Source organism: Streptopelia decaocto, assembly GCF_964273445.1.
Source record: "Streptopelia decaocto genome assembly, chromosome: 18".
Taxonomy (NCBI): Eukaryota; Metazoa; Chordata; class Aves; order Columbiformes; family Columbidae; genus Streptopelia; species Streptopelia decaocto.
Window position 1 is genome coordinate 9,214,181 of NC_138673.1, and position 17,602 is coordinate 9,231,782.

General features: G+C 43.8%; 1 protein-coding gene across 5 annotated transcripts in view; it reads right to left on the reverse strand.

The window, feature by feature from the left end:
- The window catches only part of BCAS3 (BCAS3 microtubule associated cell migration factor), a 282,822-nt gene that overhangs the window by 166,184 nt on the left and 99,036 nt on the right, over positions 1-17,602 (reverse strand). For all 5 annotated transcript variants that reach the window (XM_082068831.1, XM_082068829.1, XM_082068832.1 and 2 more), the window contains 4 exons: positions 17,044-17,144; positions 6,358-6,458; positions 2,580-2,776; positions 1,216-1,313 (listed from right to left, as the gene is read on the reverse strand). In XM_082068831.1, the coding sequence (XP_081924957.1) occupies positions 1,216-1,313; positions 2,580-2,776; positions 6,358-6,458; positions 17,044-17,144 (497 nt within the window). The remainder of the gene's footprint in view (positions 1-1,215; positions 1,314-2,579; positions 2,777-6,357; positions 6,459-17,043; positions 17,145-17,602) is intronic.

Here is a 17,602-nt window from a genome sequence, read left to right on the forward strand (position 1 = left end):
ACCACAGCTGATGCGTTTATGTTTTCTTCTGCATCAAACCATTATTTCCAAAATTACTTTGCCATGTACTAAAACAAATACAATTCCCTTTGACTAACCAGCCTAAGATGTTTGTGTAAGCCCGACGTGAATTAATTTAACAAGTTTTAAATATCTGAAAATGGAATTTATAATGACAATCCTCAATACCCAAAGTAAATTTAGTTATTATTGAACTCAGTTATAAACACATCTAAGAAATATCCTGTAATACCCAAATAAATTAATTTGGCAAACAATACAATATCTTGGACTTAGAATCTATATCAATAGCAGAGCCTGGAACAGGAGCTTTTATTTTAACTCTGTGTAAAACATCCTTCAGCAATGAGTTTCTGGATGTGTTAGTCTCTCTTTACAGTTCAACCTCAATCCAATCAGCAGTCTCCAGGGATTTCCAAATCGCTGAAGATTAAAATCCTCTCTGACTTGACTGTTTGACTAATGCTGTGCGTTTAATAATTCTACTTGTGAGAGATTTTATTTGACAAAATCCTGCTGTGTGGAGCCCGTCAGAGGTTCTACAGCTGTACTGCAGTGGAAAGCCCTGCTGTCCTTGTTTCTTTACACACACTATACCCCACCACTGAGAAAAGAAGAAAACTATATAGTACATCTATTACTATGTTGATATTAACATAACCACTGTGATATTAAATTTACATGCTCTTTTAGAGCAGGACAGTGAAAAAGTTCCTATTACAAAAACATAAGATAAACTATCCTGTTGTCTTGACTGGTTGCAAAAATCAATTACGTTTATGATTACATTTCAGTGAAAGCTATTTTATAAATGAGATGGAACTGTAATATTCTGTGCTTCAGGCATTCATTAATAAAAGCATTTCAGTGTTAGTATTTACAAATGTTCCACTTTTTAGTTTAGGCAGTTTTTAGCATTTGAAAGCTTATGTTAAGCTTAACATAAATATTGTGTTCGCATGTTACAACGACCTTGTGACTTCAGATTTGAGCAGTAAGGGGGAGAAAGAGTCATCATGATAGCAGCTTGCAGTAAGTATTTGTATAAGACACCACTTACCCTGTTGTGCAGCTGAAAACATGATATCCTTTAAGAGTACGGCAACGGTTAGCAAATGCGTTATCAGACAAAACACAACGAGATTAATGAATGCCACGAATAACAAAGAAAACATTAAATCAACGTGTTTCTACCTGAGGTAGCGTCGATCACCGTGGAGACTCCTCTGCGATCGGCAACGGGCCGCGCTGAGCCCGGCATGCTCACGGGCTCCGAGCGAACCGGCTGGATCCTGAAGAACAAGTTATAGTTACCACCTGTGTCACAACCACGCTCAGGAGGGCTGTAATTAAACCACAAACCCAAATCAGCTGAACCAATTAAGCAACTGGTTATTTTAACTTTTGTTTTCTTTTGCTTTGTGGAGCCAAAACCTGGAGAAATCTGCGCAGAGACAAACTGAGACTCCATGGAAAGTGAGTGTCCCCAAACCAGGTCTCTGAGACACTTAAAAAGCATCTGTCATCCTACCCAAACTGCTCTAAAAGTCTCCATTGCCCTCCTGAACAGCAGCGCTTGCTCTGTTGTTTTAGGAGAAAAAGATACATTCGTAATTGTCTGTTCCTTTTGTAACGTATACCCGTATTCATTAAAAAAGAGAATCTGCTTTCTTTCTGTATTTGTATACCTACATGCAATTAAAAAATAATGTATTTCACAGCTATATCCTTATTGTGGGAGTAACTACGTGCAAGGAGAAATCTCACATTTCAAACCCGTGTATTTTCTCCAAGGACAATCTGCCCAGATTCAATGGATTACCCACCTCTCCTGCTTCACTTGGTTCAGACCAAGTCGCAGACATCCAAGTCCGTACCACAGAACTTTGGACTTAAATCACAAGCAGAGTGAGAAGCACAGAAACTCGTGAAATCTTGAGAGTTACGGGACAGGGCGCAGACACGTGGTGCTTAAAACACGGCTACAAAACCACCAGCTATCAGTAAATATAAACCCGCATTTACCTTCGCTCTCCTTCCTTCCCCTGGTCCACCTCCCGCCCCCAATGCCAAATCAGCCAATGTGCAAAACCAGATTAATTAAAAACATGAAAAACAATGGCAAGGAAGGACACAAAGGAAGGAAAAGAATAACGGGGAGGAAAAAGCCAGTCAAGAAGTTGATTAGTGTTGCACCACGGACTGTGTCACAGCCAGCATCTACACCTATGGTGTGAAGCTCCCACTCATATCTGAGAAAATGAATTTATTAAGCAATGCAGAAACTATGAAAACCAAGACAACGCTGAGCAAGGCCCCAGGACTTTGTACTCGTCTTTCATTGTCATTTACCCAAGAAGGGGCAGCAGAAAGGAATCGAAGTTGCTTGGCCTGGATGAGTTTTTCTTGTTGTCAAGTCACACGTTCTTCCAAGACTTTCATCTGGACAAGCCTGATGAAAACTACTACACATTCTACACAGATGGCTTCATTTAAGCATGAGGCGAGTAATTCACACACCAAATGTGGAACAGCTTGGAAACGGGTTTTGTTTTTACCTGAGACTGTTGAGATCCAGATCATCTGTATCGAAGTCCAGGAGAGGCTGCGGGGTGTCGCTGGGACCGTGCGACTGCAGCACGGAGGAGCTGGATGAAATGACGGTGGTTTGGCCCGAGGGATGGATTGTTTTGAACTGGAACTGGGGGCCCATCCACAGACGTCGGTGAGGCCCAGTGTGAGTCACTATTTCGACCTGTGGGAACACGGGGAAATGCTTAACAAACCCCTGCAATACACTGAATGGTTCCTGCAATACACTGAACCCCCAGAAGCCTGCTGTGTTTTGTGCCATCAGGTCAGAGGAACACTGAAAAAGGGACGATTTGGAATGTCTTTGCTAGAGAAAGGACGATCTAACCAAAGCAAGAGCTTCTTGTGAAGCCTTGAAAGCCCTTGAAGCACCAGCTTGAGGACATCACACCGCAGCTCTTAAACTGTCCTGAAGGCCGACGCTCCACCCTGGTCACCACATTGCCTGGTCCTGGTCTCTCCTCACCTTGCCTTTACAAAATACATTGAATCAGAGAATCATTTTGGTTCGAAGAGCCCCCCAAGATCATTGAGTCCAACCATAACTCACCTCTGGTGCTGCCCCATGTCCCTGAGAACCTCATGTCCGTCTGTCCAGCCCTCCAGGGATGGTGACTCAAGCACTGCCCTGGGCAGCCTGTTCCAATGCCCCACAGCCATTTGGGGAAGAAATTGTTCCCCAGATTCAACCTCAGCCTCCCCTGGTGCAACCTGCGGCCGTTTCCTCTTCTCCTATCACTTGCTGCTTGGGAGAAGAGACCAACCTATAGCTCAAAACGCTAAAAAGCCACGTCATGTTGCAACAAGCAGGGCCCACATCTCTAACTGCATCTCCACGGAGCAGACAGAGGAACCGAGGGTTTTCTGCTCAGATCCCCTCAGTCTGAGCAGGTCAGGGATGCGCTTTCAGCCAACAAGCTGCTCCAGCTTTGTCACGGCTGCCTTTGAAAAGTTCACACATTAAACGGCGCCGCTTCACATGTAAACGGTGCGAACTGTGTCTCAAATCGAAGCTCGTAACCACTGTTGGCGTATTCGCGGACACCCCTGGCAGAGAGCATCTTGCTGCAAAGAGCTGTAGCAGAGAGCAAGGGCAAGTGTGCGGTGAGACACGGGCCAGCCCGGGTCACGCTCGGCACACTGTATGTGTCACATAAACATCCACGTGCAAGGGCAGCTGCACACACACACATATTCACTTAACCAAAAATTCCAGCAATTAAAGCAGAAGGGGGTATTCAGATTTTCCTCGAAATATTGGCTCCCGGTGAGAGCCTAGAAATGAACTTGTGAAAATTGTTTCAGCAAACGAAGCACCCAAAATACTTTAAAAATATCTTTTCACACTGATAACTATAAACCAATTCTAGCAAACAGACCCAGCTATAGGAATTCAAACAACCACAAAAATTTAAGATGGTAACGTTGTTGGAAATGTAGATGATCAGTAAAATGTGGCCTTAGTAAAAAAAGGCTAAACAAAGCATAAGACCTCTGCAATACAATCTTAAAAATCAGAAAGAGCCCTTAAAGATTAGAAAAAGGAAATAAGGCATGAAAACATTAAGCTCTGGTGACCTCACATTTTTAAGATGACAACAACAGACTATTACATCCCTATCAATTTCTGCTAAAACAATGATCAGCTTCACAGCAAAAATGCAATTTGGGGAAGAAATGAATGAAACGATGTTTTTGTGTCTATATGCCATAGGTGTGCATTGGTAGCAATTCTTATCTCTTCAAGAAGGAGTTCTGAACACTGGAGAACGCTGCGCTCAGTTCCCTGCTACCGGAGGACGACAAACGCGCAGCCTATTTAGCACTATTTCCATCTTTGCATTTATCTTAGCGTAACTCAGATTGACTGCCGACGTTTCTGAGGCAAGTAGCTTTTATGTAGCAGTGTAAATTAGGCCAAAGATAAAGTAATCTGTATATTTTAAGCTTGAAACCATCAGTGTCACAGAGCCGAGAGGTAAACAGATGCCTCTGCAATTTTACTGAGGCTACGGCCAGATGTTCCTATTCACTCTCCTGTTGTGTGCAGGACAAACATATTGTATCTACTTCACACTGACAGCACACATTACCCACTGTTCTAATTGAAAAGTTGAAGTGAAGGGCAGTGTTTTTTCACTGCATGCTGTTACTGTTGATAACAACACTTTAATTTTGAAAAACATCCTTGCACTTTAGGCTTAATCTAAAGTGGCTTGCTAAGAGAACGCTCGCATCTTCGTGCTCACAAGGGCTATCAGCGCTCCTCTCACTTAGCGAAAATCAAACCATTCCGGAAGCGTTCCCTGAATTATCTGTGCTCTGACATCACTCGGGATTTATTTTTTTCCTTATAAATATATTTACTCTTCTAGAGGGATATATGTGTTGAAGTTCGAGCAGGCTTAAGTTCCTTTGACATATTATCTCTTCCAAGAATTAGTAATAAACCAAGCCCTACACTGCGGTTTCACTTCACTCTCTTTTTCCTGGGGTTGCCCAGTACACCAGAAAGTCACCAGAATGGTAAAATAGGCCAAGAAAATAAACGGTACTGGAGGGGATAGGTGGAAAACTACAGGTGAAATCTTGGCCCCAAAGAGCTCAGTGATAAAATTCCTGTTGACTGCACTGATTGAGTAGTTTCACCATCTTTATGCTCTGACAAATCAGAGACAGCAGCAGCAAATGAGATATATCATGGGCAGCCACATCTGAAAAGTGAGGGCAGGTAAGTGGATTCACATGAACAGATTCCCCAGGGAATTCCACTCCTGGAACGGTACATGTGGAAACTTCTCATTTTAGGAAAAAGCTGGATATGATTTATTCACCAGTGGGAGAAGCAAATCACATCCATGAATATTTCATATTTATGCCATAGACCCTAGCAACACATTTAATGCATCGCTCCCGTAACAACGTTGTTCTTAAGCCAAAGGAAACCCACCTAATTTGTAAGGATGAATTCCATGTACCAGGTACCCTGTAATTGCTTTGGTAAATCCAGAGCGTTTGGAATTTTTATTCATTTATTTAACTCCAACCTTTTCTTTCTACCAGGAACTAATTCTCAGTGTATTATTCATGACCTACATTCTTAAAATGAAGCTATGTTTTAAGCCAAATAGTCGTGTAGGTACCGAGTTCTTAAAGAGAAGCTTAATTGACTGAAACAAAGCAAGAATGGATAAAACTACAAAGATTTAACCTCATCTAAAAATAATCCGCCAAGCAGGGTCATTGTAAAGCGCTACGGCATTTGTATGCAGCCATAACCCACAGGAATAACCAGTAGGAGATGCAGTAACTGATAACCAGGAAAAGAAGGAAGCAAACCAGTTATCTACCATTTTTCTGTGAAAACGCAGTCAGTATCGCACAGGTCACAACTGAAAAGGCATCGTTGTTTCGTCAAGCCGACTTCCCTTACCCAGGTCTGAAAAGGACCATGTCAGGAGGAAAAGGTCACGTTTTGTCACCACTGTGAACTTCAAACTGCAGCCGGAACTGCCCCAGGACGTGACCTGTGCCAGCACTGATGGGGCTTTATATGGCTTTTAATACAGTTTAAAAGGTAAAGACCATCAAATTCATCCCACGTTAAGTCGGGAGTGAAGTCGGTTTTACACACAGCAAGGCCCACGGCCTGCTGGAAGCTCGCTTTCCATTCTGAGCTGTGTATTTCAGATGCACCGGATCCCAGCGCCGTCGCCCTGGGACGGGAAGGACGCGGGGCCGTACCTGGGACAGCCACTCCTCATCCTCCTGCCCGCTGTGGTCGGACGCCAAACTGTCGTAGGACTCGTGGCGAGTGATGGGGCCGGGGCTCCCCGGCGGAACCACTGCAAGACAGAAAGAAGAAAAATTCATAAGTCAGGTTTACTGTGAAATGCTTTTTAAAATGAGCTTTTTCAGCCGGTTACTGGTATAGCGAAGTCTGTCTTTTCCTAAATCTGTGACAGTATGTTGGAGCACAGAAAGAGCTCAAATATTGACAGCAAAAGGGATGAAAAGACTGGATGTGTGCACACAGCCACTATGATAACCCGACTGGCTCTTCTTCTTTCAGCCTTAAGTACTTAATGAACATAGAGACTTAATGAACAGAACAGCCCAATACAGACGACAACCACCTATCTCGAGGAATCCTGCACTGAGAAATGTCAGTGTGGGAGCCTTTTCTACAAACTTTTCAGAATGTGAACTACACCAAGAGCACAAAAGGTAATACTATGTAATAATTCTCAACAGATAAGAAAGACACCATGAAAAGCTTATGTTACGCAACAACAGCATTTTTACTTTGGCAAAACAAGAGTTTTATGCCATAGCCTTGAGATACTGGACAATCCTAAAATTACAACCAATATTTTTTACCCTCACGTAATTGAAAAAATGACTCGAAGTTTTCAAATTGATTTTTAAAAACTATATTATGGGGTTGACCCTTATGTGTCAACTTTCCATCCACTACAAATTTTTACAGCCATGTTGTAAACCCCTAATAACAGGAGTTTCTAATGGCAAAGCAGGCACAATTGTGACCATAAATACAGAACGGCGCCTCTATAATATAAACAGCACGGGGTTTTCATAAATCCATACGCTGTATGAAATGCTGGGATTTTCATGCTGGTGTGTCAGTGGGTATCCAACCCAACCTCAGCTCTGGAGCCATTTCTGACACCTCCAATCGCCGTGTGTCCTTATTCCAAAACCTGCAACATACTAAATTCAGTTCAGGGCTTAACTTATTAAAGAATTATTTCAAGTGCTATATACATTAGGATATACTCTTACAAAGTGTCGAGTTTTTCTCATGAGATACTTCGCATCTGCCACACTCACTGACATCAATACGATCTGTTCTCGTGTGTATGCGGACATGCACCCCAGCGACTGCAGCATTGGGGTTCATCAGTTTGCAAGATAATACAGAATCACAGAATGTCAGGGATTGGAAGGGACCTCAAAAGATCATACAGAAACTAAATCAATCTGCTGTGTTCCAACCTAATTTGATAACTCACGGAGGTGTCTGTCCAGCCCATACCAAGCACACACACCTTCCCGGATTACAAACAGCTGGCGATTCACAGTAAACATCTGAATATGAAGCTGAGTGCCCTTGTCCCTGCCAGCCGGGATCTCCGCACGTTTCCCGTTGCGCTGATCTGCCCCGTATCTGATTCCCCCGCCGTGAACGGTGGGGCCGCAGCTGATCGACTCCGGGCTCCCCCTCCTCAGCTCCGCTACAAACCGCTCAGGACTCGGGCACATGGTTTTGCTTTCAAACCAACGGGAACTTTATGGACTGTTCTGAATTTTTTGTTGCTGTTCCTTCTCCCCCAGGGGCAACTCCTGGAGCTGTCAGGATTAGCGAAGCTGCTGTTCGGGGCCACGCTGCAAACACGAGCCCAGGGAGCAGCATCCACCCTGCCCGGTCACTGTGTTGCTCCCTTGTGTCACCTGCATTTCGCTGGAAAATCAAAACGGCATTAAAGCGGAACATAAATTCAAATTCGGCCCGATGCTGTGTGGCCTTTCCCCGGGGAAGCGCGGCTCTCGCAATAACCCCGGCTCGGTGCGGTTTCGGAGCGCGGCGTTAACTCTTTCCACCGAAAAAAGTGACGACATGCTGAACTGCACAAAGCAGCTCTGCCCTGGAGTTCACCAGCAGGGCAACAGTGATAAAGCCCCAGCTGAGGTCAAACCCCAGTCATTTATTTTGCTATTTAATAAAATTGCGTTTACAGACCACACCTCTCCCAAAAGCAGGCGTGGAAAGGGTCTGGTTTTCATAGCGGGATGTGAAGCGACGGTCCCGGCCTCACCGCAGGCAAATCCAGCTCCACACACACACACACAGGGGCATTTCTTAGGAGTTAAAACGGCCTTGAAGTTCCAGGAACAAACATGTTCGAAAAATGTAAACCTGATTCTTCATTGCTGGGTCACAAACCTCTCGCATTGGTGTCGAGTTCCAAGACGAGATTCATTTAAGTCCGGAGGGACATTTCCAGGAATTGGAGCTTGAAAATAATCTTTTATCTTGCAGATTAATTCTTTGGAAATCTGAATTCACGCTGGAAATGATGGCAGGCTCGCACACATCAGCCAATCTGTCCTTACGCTGGGACACAGAGGTTTTTCAGTTTCCATAACATTCAAATTCTACTTTCTAGCCTCAAAATCAAAGGTGCTGGTGCTTACCCAGCTGATATTGCTCTGAACTCCAGGACCTGATTCCCACGGTTCAGTGATTAAGTATGAAAAAGCCCTCATTGTTTTGAAACTTTGCCATGCTACAATATTTGTGCCAAATAAAGAAAACAAGCAATTTTGTTTAAGCTCAGGTAATATGCACAGGCATCCCTGCCACATGAGCATGGCCCAGATACACATGCCTGACTAATACTGGAATTAACAGTGGTTTTGTTCATAGATGGGCTAAATATACAATAAATACCTAGACCTAAGACAACTCTTTATTCACCCAAAGATTATAAATTGTCATCTTTCAGCAGCACAGAAGTGTTGGAACAAAGAAACGCTACAGCTCAATTGTAGCATGCGCACTTATGGTTTTAATTTGTGAACAATAAATCATTAGTTTTACTTAGTTTTGTGTACTTCTTGAACCAAAAGGTTTTAATTTTCTCATTTATATAAATGAGCTTTACACAATTCAATTTAATTGAGAGTTATATATGACATTCCCAACGTGCTCTTCTCTCAGGGATGCATGTTTGTCCAAATTAAGAGCAAACAAAGGCATTTGCAGACTATAAAGGCTGTTTGTTCTGTGCCTGCAGATACCCAGAGAGCTCTCCTTTATTCCAACTGAAAACACAAAACTTATAATTTGAAATAAGATCCTAAAACCTAGTAGAAATAGGGTCATTAAGTCTGAAGTCTGTCCCATGTCCATGTGCAGCATTTAGTGGCGTCCAACAGGTGAGCAGAATAAAAACCACGCATCCCTTGTTTCCATAGAAATCACACCCCGATGCGATTTTGATGCTTTTTCTGCAGTTCCTAAGTTCTATCTAAAATGCCCATAGGTGGTTTAGAGACCTGGGGTAATCATGTTTGTCAAGACGCTTCAGGAGCACTTCTTAGAACTGAGCTCCGCAATGGGAATGATTTCCTTGGCGCGAATTCTGGAAGGACCGGCGAGTTTGGTCCGGTGCGTTCGTCGCGGCGCGTTACCCACCACAAGCAGAACGTGCCCGTTCTGGTTCAGGTCTAAGGCGGCGGCTTCAAACGCAACAGGTTCTCCTTGTTTTCCATCAGATGGACGTGCCGGCGCTTCGGCAGAGCCGGGGCTGGGTATCGCACAGCTGGATCTGACACCGAGCTCAGGCCCAACAGCTGCTCAGGGAATTCTCCCCCTAAAGCTCCTGTGCAGGTCGGCGCCTCCGGCTCTGCCTCTGCTCCAGCTTAACAATAAAGCCAAGACCAGGTTTTCCTTTCAGATGGAGCGCTGTTCAAAATAAACTGTTTGCAGTTTGGTGGTATGCTCTATGTATTTTTACTTGCGGGTACATGTTACTGAACAAAGTTCTGGTTTTTATGCATGTTTCAGCCTGTAAAGCTCTGCAGGGTCATGCCATGTAAATTCAAATATCTTCTTTCACCCAGAACTTCTCCCTACTCATTTTTTCCCCGTTAGGGCTTTCTGAGATTCTTATATACATAAATGTCATAAAATTAAGCTTAAAAAACCCCGTAAACCAGGAGTTTATCCAGCCTAACAGTTATTTCACACCACCAACTGACTTACAGATTTATTCATTCATTATTTGTATATTGCCCACAGTTTATTAGGTGCTTTATAGACCATCCGTTCTCTGTATCAGCACTTAAATCTTAAAGGAATAGGTATGTCTGTAATCGGGATGTGAGTTCTGTGTAGATTTTCCCCAGCTCCGATGGCTACAAGAGCAGGAGATGTTCACCGCGCTGCACTCCCTAAAGCTCCCATAAGAAACCAGTCAAGTTAAACCAGTTAACACTGGGGAGAGCTGGAACCTGGTTTTACTCACCATACGGAGTATTTAAGGCTGTTTAAACACTCAGACTGGGAGCAGGCTCTCGGTTCTGCACCAAAGGACAACGTATCTATTCTTTCCTGAGTTAAAGAATAATTTCAACTGCACAAACCTATGGCGAAATCCATCTGATGGCCATCTTTAAAGAATTAAGGAAGAGGTAACTATTTCTATAATTCACTGACTTCAAAAGTATGTTTGACATTATTGTCGGGAAAATTATGTTAACCATGGATTACTGTTACAATCAAAGTATGTAGTGAGAAGTCAAGAGGCTTAGTAGTAAATTTTCAAAGCGGTGCGTGGGGATTTACCCGTTTGACTCCCATTAACGTCAATAGGAGTCGCGCGGCTAAATCCCTGTACACTGCTTTGAAAACTGACCCCTTCGTGTTGATGGACCCCTCTCTAAGAAGTTCCAGATGACCATGTAAGCATAGTAAAGAACTGTTTCTGCATGTGCCCTTGTTCATTATTGTTGTTTGTACACATCTGAAAGTGTTTTAATTCCTATACGCGGTGCTGTTTCCAGCATTTAGTTTATAAAATATGGATTAAGACGGGCAAGTGCTCGGTAATGTGATGAAGCCGCGCACATGCCCAGGTGTATATTTGCATCGAGAACTTAACACGCATTGGCAGCATCCAACGTACCTCACAGAGTTAATTTTTATCCACCTCGTCTATATTATTCCACAAACACCAATTATGGCTGAATAACGTAGCACGATTTACGCCAGTGCTGGTGTGCAGTGATGCAGCACTTCACCCCAACCACTCTGCGCTCCGTCAGAAATTCCATCTGCTTCCCTTGCCCACCTTGTCCCGGCTCCCGGAGGCGGCACAAAGTGCACGTTGCGCTTTTAGGGAAACTTCAGTTTTCGCTTTAAAAAGACCATGAACTACAATTCCATTCGAAACATCTTTTCTGGAAAGGAAGGTGATCCAGATGAGCTTGCGATCTGTTACACCTCCGAGTGTAACAAGCAAACCTGAAAAGCCATTTTCACTGTTTGTGACTATTGCCAGCAAACCCCAAATGCACACAACAATTCTGTAAGAGAAACGCACGCGTGGAATCAGTTTCACTTGAAATTTTTAAACTGTAATCAAAATATAATATATATTTTTTTAAGATCTGCTACAGATTTAAAAACAGTAAAAAATTCCAATGTGAAATCTCTTTTCAATTGCCAAAATTTTTCTACAACATTTTACCTGTATCACGTATATTTTCATATATATATATATATGTATATATATATATGTATCTGTGCATATATATATATATGCAAACTCCCATATTTTCATGTAGTATTTGGAGAGAATACCTCAGTCAAGATAAACACTTAATTCCCTGAATTCTGAAACTCTTTTTCCTGTATAGAAGAGTCCTCCTGAAAAATGTCAAGGAATTATCCATCATTCCCAAAGGATCTGGATCTTTAAATGACATCCACACAACTTCTTTGAAACTAGTGATGCAGAGACCCAGGAAGTAGGTTGTATTTTTTTATTAGAAGGCACTAACGAAGTAGAATTTCAAGAGAACGCCACCCCAGCTAGAGGCAATCTGAAGGGAAAAGAATAATGGCAAGTTGGGAATCTAGGAAATATATTTAAAAATTCCCGTCTGGATAATAAGGTTAAATATATGTACCCAAGTAAGTACAGGGAATCTCAGCTGTGTGCTGGTCGTACACAAAACACCCAAATAACAACAAAGCGCAGCTTCCCGTCTTGAAGCGCATCGCGCTAACAGCTAACAGAGGGTTGGCTGCAAGACTCTTGCTGAGAATAGGGGTGAAAAACCTGACGGAATCATCGAAACGTGATGTGTCTGGTGACAGGGACTCTACCCAAAGGCTGGTTTTGCACCCGCTCGGTGGGACGGAGCCGCTGCCCCGTGTGCCGTCCCACGGATCACCCGGCTCCATCGCTCCGACTTCGCACGAATGGTGGGAACTTTCCTGCAGTTTTAAGCCCGTAACAGTGAATCGACACAATTCTGTGGAAAAGCCCTCACCGGTGGCTCACAGGTACATCTGAGAGGCCGGTAGTTTAGGCCGCGTTCATATGATCAGCACATAAAAACGACGGCAGATTAAAACATTAACCCATACACCACGGCTTGTCCCAACTCCTCTCCAGGCTTCACAGCACAGCAGCTCATCTCAGGGTAAGGCCAGAGAGCTCTGCTTAGATAGTCTGCATCGGGAGATTAGCTTAAACTGGCCAGCTTTGCTCTAAGTGCTGTCAGTGCTGCTGCAGAACCAGTAAAGCCCAGCACAGCCACAGCAACGGGCAACTGGGAGCACAAAGTGCTGAAACCGCTGCAAAGTGCGTCTGAGCGCGGCCACGCGGAGATGCCACAGAACCAGAGCAAAAAGGCTTTGAACACCTCGTAACTACACGAGAGAGTAATTGGTACAGAACGGGCTCTGGTTTTGATCAGTTTTATTATTTGGAATCAAGCTCCGTTGTGATAGACATTGAACATACCCACAGCAACTGCAGCTCTTGCCCCACAGAACGGGCTCCAGGCACACACACTATAGCTATGGATATAGCGGGGTACATACTGTGATGTATATCCTTTCATAGAGTGAAAGTATTAAATATGCAGCATTAAATTTGCAGCCACAAAAGAGTGCAAGAAGAAAAACCGAGGTAGAAGGCTGAAAAGTGGTAGAACAGTAAATGTAATGATCAGTCCCGGTTGATTAGCCCATTTCTAGACCAGCACCGCGTTGCTCCACACATGAAACAAGGTTTGCAGAGCAGAACGACCAGAGTCCTCGCTGTGTGCTCGGGGTAACTCGTACGACAGCACCTGGGCTATGATTACACGCATAACAGCTTGTTTTTCATACTATCTGTCTTCATATTCACGCAATTATTTAATACACTCACTCCTGCTTCCCACTGCACAATGTTCACCAGCTCTATGTCTGGAATTTTTGTTTCCAATGATGGAATGTCGGAACGGAATATAAAATAGGCCATAAAGAACCGCGATGTTGCTCAGAGACAAAAGTCTTGCTCGGGGTGCAGCGCGTTCATTGGAGGGAGCGGGAAGTGCAAACATGATGCCAGAGCTGCAGAGATTAGCTGTATAAATTGTGTTATCGTTCAGCCCAAACAAACAGCGAGGAAAGGCCAACCCCCTCCCTTTGGAGACAATGAATAGTTACTGTGTTTGACTCCTAACAAAAGCCATTTTCAGTGAAACGCAAGATATGTACATGTTGGTCCAGAAACGAAAATCTGTTGTAACAGCCAAAAGTCAAAGGCAGCTATAAATACAGAGCTTAATCTATTCAAGAATCCCTTAACGAAGTCTATAAAACTGATTATATCTTCAGGTCTAACTCAAGTGCAAATTCTTACTCAGAAATAAGTAACAGCCCTGCGAGTGTTGCTTGGAAACCAGTACAGGAACAAAGGACGGGAATACGGAGTACTGGTTTGAATTCTAACATCATGGAGCATGAATTACAGTGCATTTAGAATAAACAATTAATGAGACAGCAGAAGCCTCAGCTACGTGTCCGTTTTTCGGAGGGAGGAACCATTTCCAGAAGCGGTCGGAGTGGGATACAGGAACACTGCATCATTCCTGCGAACACCACACAAATGGCCTTTGATTATTTAAAGCCAGTTGCAAAGATCTGTCTTCAAAACCTCCTATTGGAGGTTTAATAGCAAAGAGGTGCAAGCACACTTACCAGCAACACTACAGTAAAGTAGAGACTTTTGTTTTAACAAAATCTATATTTATACGATTACATTTCCTACGGTTGAGGGCAGCTGTAATTAATGGATTTCCCTCCTTCCCCTAATGCAGTCATTTGTCAATTTAAACATGGAATGTCCAATCAATTTTGATGTATTTAGTAAGCAATTTGTCAAAGAGTACTGCATACCAGTTAATATAGTAACTCTTGTCCCTGGCCCACTTCTGACAACTGCAGGTCCTCTCCATAAAATTGGTCCTGATGAGCCGAAACTCTTGCCTGGAACGTGAAGGTGCCCTTTCCAGAGCCAGAGGAGAGAAATCACTTCTCATTTATTCATTACCTTTTTTTGGGCAGTTTTTGGTCCAGTTTCAAGTGCCCGGCTCAGCTTTGCTCCACCGGCAGCCGAGTTACACCAGGGGATGGTATTTACCTTATGGGACACACAGACAGCATTTCCCTCCTCTGTTGTGATTAGATTTAGGAGCTGCTCAGAACACAAGCAAATAAAGAGGGGATACTAGAGACACAAATAAGGTAAAAGGTTATGTATAAAATCTGAGGAGGGTAGGAGAGAAACATCCAGCACCTCACAGCCACCAGAAGACTTGAGGACTGTAATACATCCAGGCTTTAAAAAAATAACAAGTAAATAAACCAAAAGCAAGTGTGAAATCTGCTCTGTCAGAAGTTGAGGAGATTTTCGGGACTGGTTATCTTCACTCTGACCAACTGCAAAAGGCCTCTAAGAGTCGTGAGGAGTTCACTGAGGCTTCCCGCAGGCCAGCAGGTTGAGGAATTTAACGCAGAAGTTCACTGCAAAGCCACGAATTCACAGCAAGGTCCAAATCTCTCGCTGCCCACCCCCGCCGCTCTCCGCCCGGCCGTGATGCAGCGCTCAGGTGGGCCCGAGCGCATCCTGGGATGCAGGTTTGGGCAGCAGATGTCCCAGCTGACCCCACAGCAAGGAAACAGCTGTGCTAATCCACTCACAAACGCCCTTGGGATAAAGGTCGTGGTCACTTGTTGTACAAAATATTCCCCGGAACAATGGTTCCTTGTTACTTCCTTATTAGCTGTGAACGTAACTTTAAGATTCCTTAAAAAAATCTTAAAAGCTGAACTGTGTGTAAATAACTAAGTGCGGTGTTTTTCGAATATTCTCTTTTTGTCACAGGGACTCACTGGGTCTACTTTACACTTTTCAGAGACTAAGGAAGACTTTGGTCCTGGGTTTTGGCATCAAAGCGCGGATTTATGAAAACCTGCCCATCCAGCCCTCCGAGCGGAGCGCCAGACGTTTCATTGTTCTGCCCGTCTGCTGACAGAGGTACTCTGTGCTAAAAAGCACACTGAGGATTTTTCAATGACCCGGGGGGGCAAAGGTCGCTTATTATAAATGGATAATGAGACCTAATGCAATGTTCCGAGTGTGGACAAAGAAAGGGTCTATCCATAGCCCCTTGTGACTTGGTCATTCAGGCTTTTATTTCCCCTGCACACTTAATGGAGCCAAACAATCGGCAGAAATGCTATACAGGAGCGGAGAGGAACTGCTGCATTCTACCTCTGATAGACAGATACAAATAGTGACCCTGAACCGGCGCCAGAACTCCTCTCACCACTGACGTGGCAGACAGATGTAACATTCACCCTCACCCCCTATTTAGCCATTTGCTGGCAATTAAAGTCCCTGCCGGCAGCGAGGGCCCATCAAACCGCGGGCTGTGTGTCGGGCCAGCCCGTCGCGGTGCTGCAGGTAAGCGCAGGCACAGAACGCCCTTTCAGCCTGGGTTTAACAGGGGGAAGCAAACAGGTGTCTCGGGCTCTTTTGTGCGAATCCCGGGTTGACTCCATTTTTTCAGAAGCTTCATTGAGTAGCTTCAGGTAGAATAAATCCAGAAGGCAAATAAAACTTCAAAGCAGATCAGACAGACACAGATTTCTCTGTTAATGACATTTTTACTATGTTCTCTAGGTTATTTTTTGTCTTTAGCGTTTATTATTCTCCTTTTATGCACATTCCGCACCCGTCTTAAAGAATTGCTATTACGTGAATTAAAACCTGAATTAAAAGTCTCCACTGTAATTCAAATAACACAAACTCATTATTTTGTCAGAATTTAGCCACCACTCGTTCTTCTTCCTTTAAAAAGTTTTCAGCACAAAACCATTTGAAATGTGCAGTGTTTGAGCTGGGTGATCCACTCCCACACCTGACTACAGCATGTGGGATCAATGGGATCTCTGTATATAAGCACTGGTACCCACGGAAAGGCTTTTGCTCAGCCTCTCTTTGCAATACATTGCTTAAGGGCATCTCGGGGGTCACACTTGCAAGGCCACCAAGCGCTCACGTTTTGGCTATACAACGGCCTCACAACTTTGATGTGTATCAGAAACGATATTTGCTACTCTACCATTACTAATACAGAGTGTATCAAAGAGCTGGACCCAATTTCAAAGCAGTATATTGGGTAAACAGGGTCCATCTTTTTGAAACACCCCATACAACTGGTTACATGAAGCTCTGTTCTGGAGTAGAACATGTATTGAAATAAATGCACAAAGTCAGAAAGTCATACTTGGCTTAAAACGTGCGTGTAAGACAAGACAAAAAGCTGTCAGCTACTTACAGCCAGCCAGCAGATACTGGTAGTACTGCACGGCATCGGCGGCCAGGAGCAGGGGATGGTTCGCATTAAATGGTGGTTGCAGTTCATTCCACTGAGGAGTTCTGAGGTAAAACACAAGACTATTAATATTTAAGCTAATACAGAGAATGTAAATCAGTGTTTCTGTCATCACATGTAATTATCTATACAAGCTCCCAAAATGTCTGTAATTATTTAAATTAGCTTGTTCGAACACTGCCATACACCACAGGCACTTGAGCAGCACGACCGAACCACGCAGATTGCGAGGAAAAGACAATGCTTGTTTGTTGACTGCAAAAAAAATGACGAGGGCGGTTGTAGCTTCAGTCGGTAAATGCGTTTCGGAGCACTGTGTGTCGTGCTGACGTTACACAAACACACCACAGAGCCGGGGAGCTTTGCTGTTCTGTTAACTGGCATTGCTTCCACACTGTGAAGTCACGGAGCATTTACAAACTGTGAAAATAAAGCTGTGTAAAGTCATGGGCTCTTGATCCAATTAGAATTTTCAATTCCATTACAAGCTACTCATTTCAAC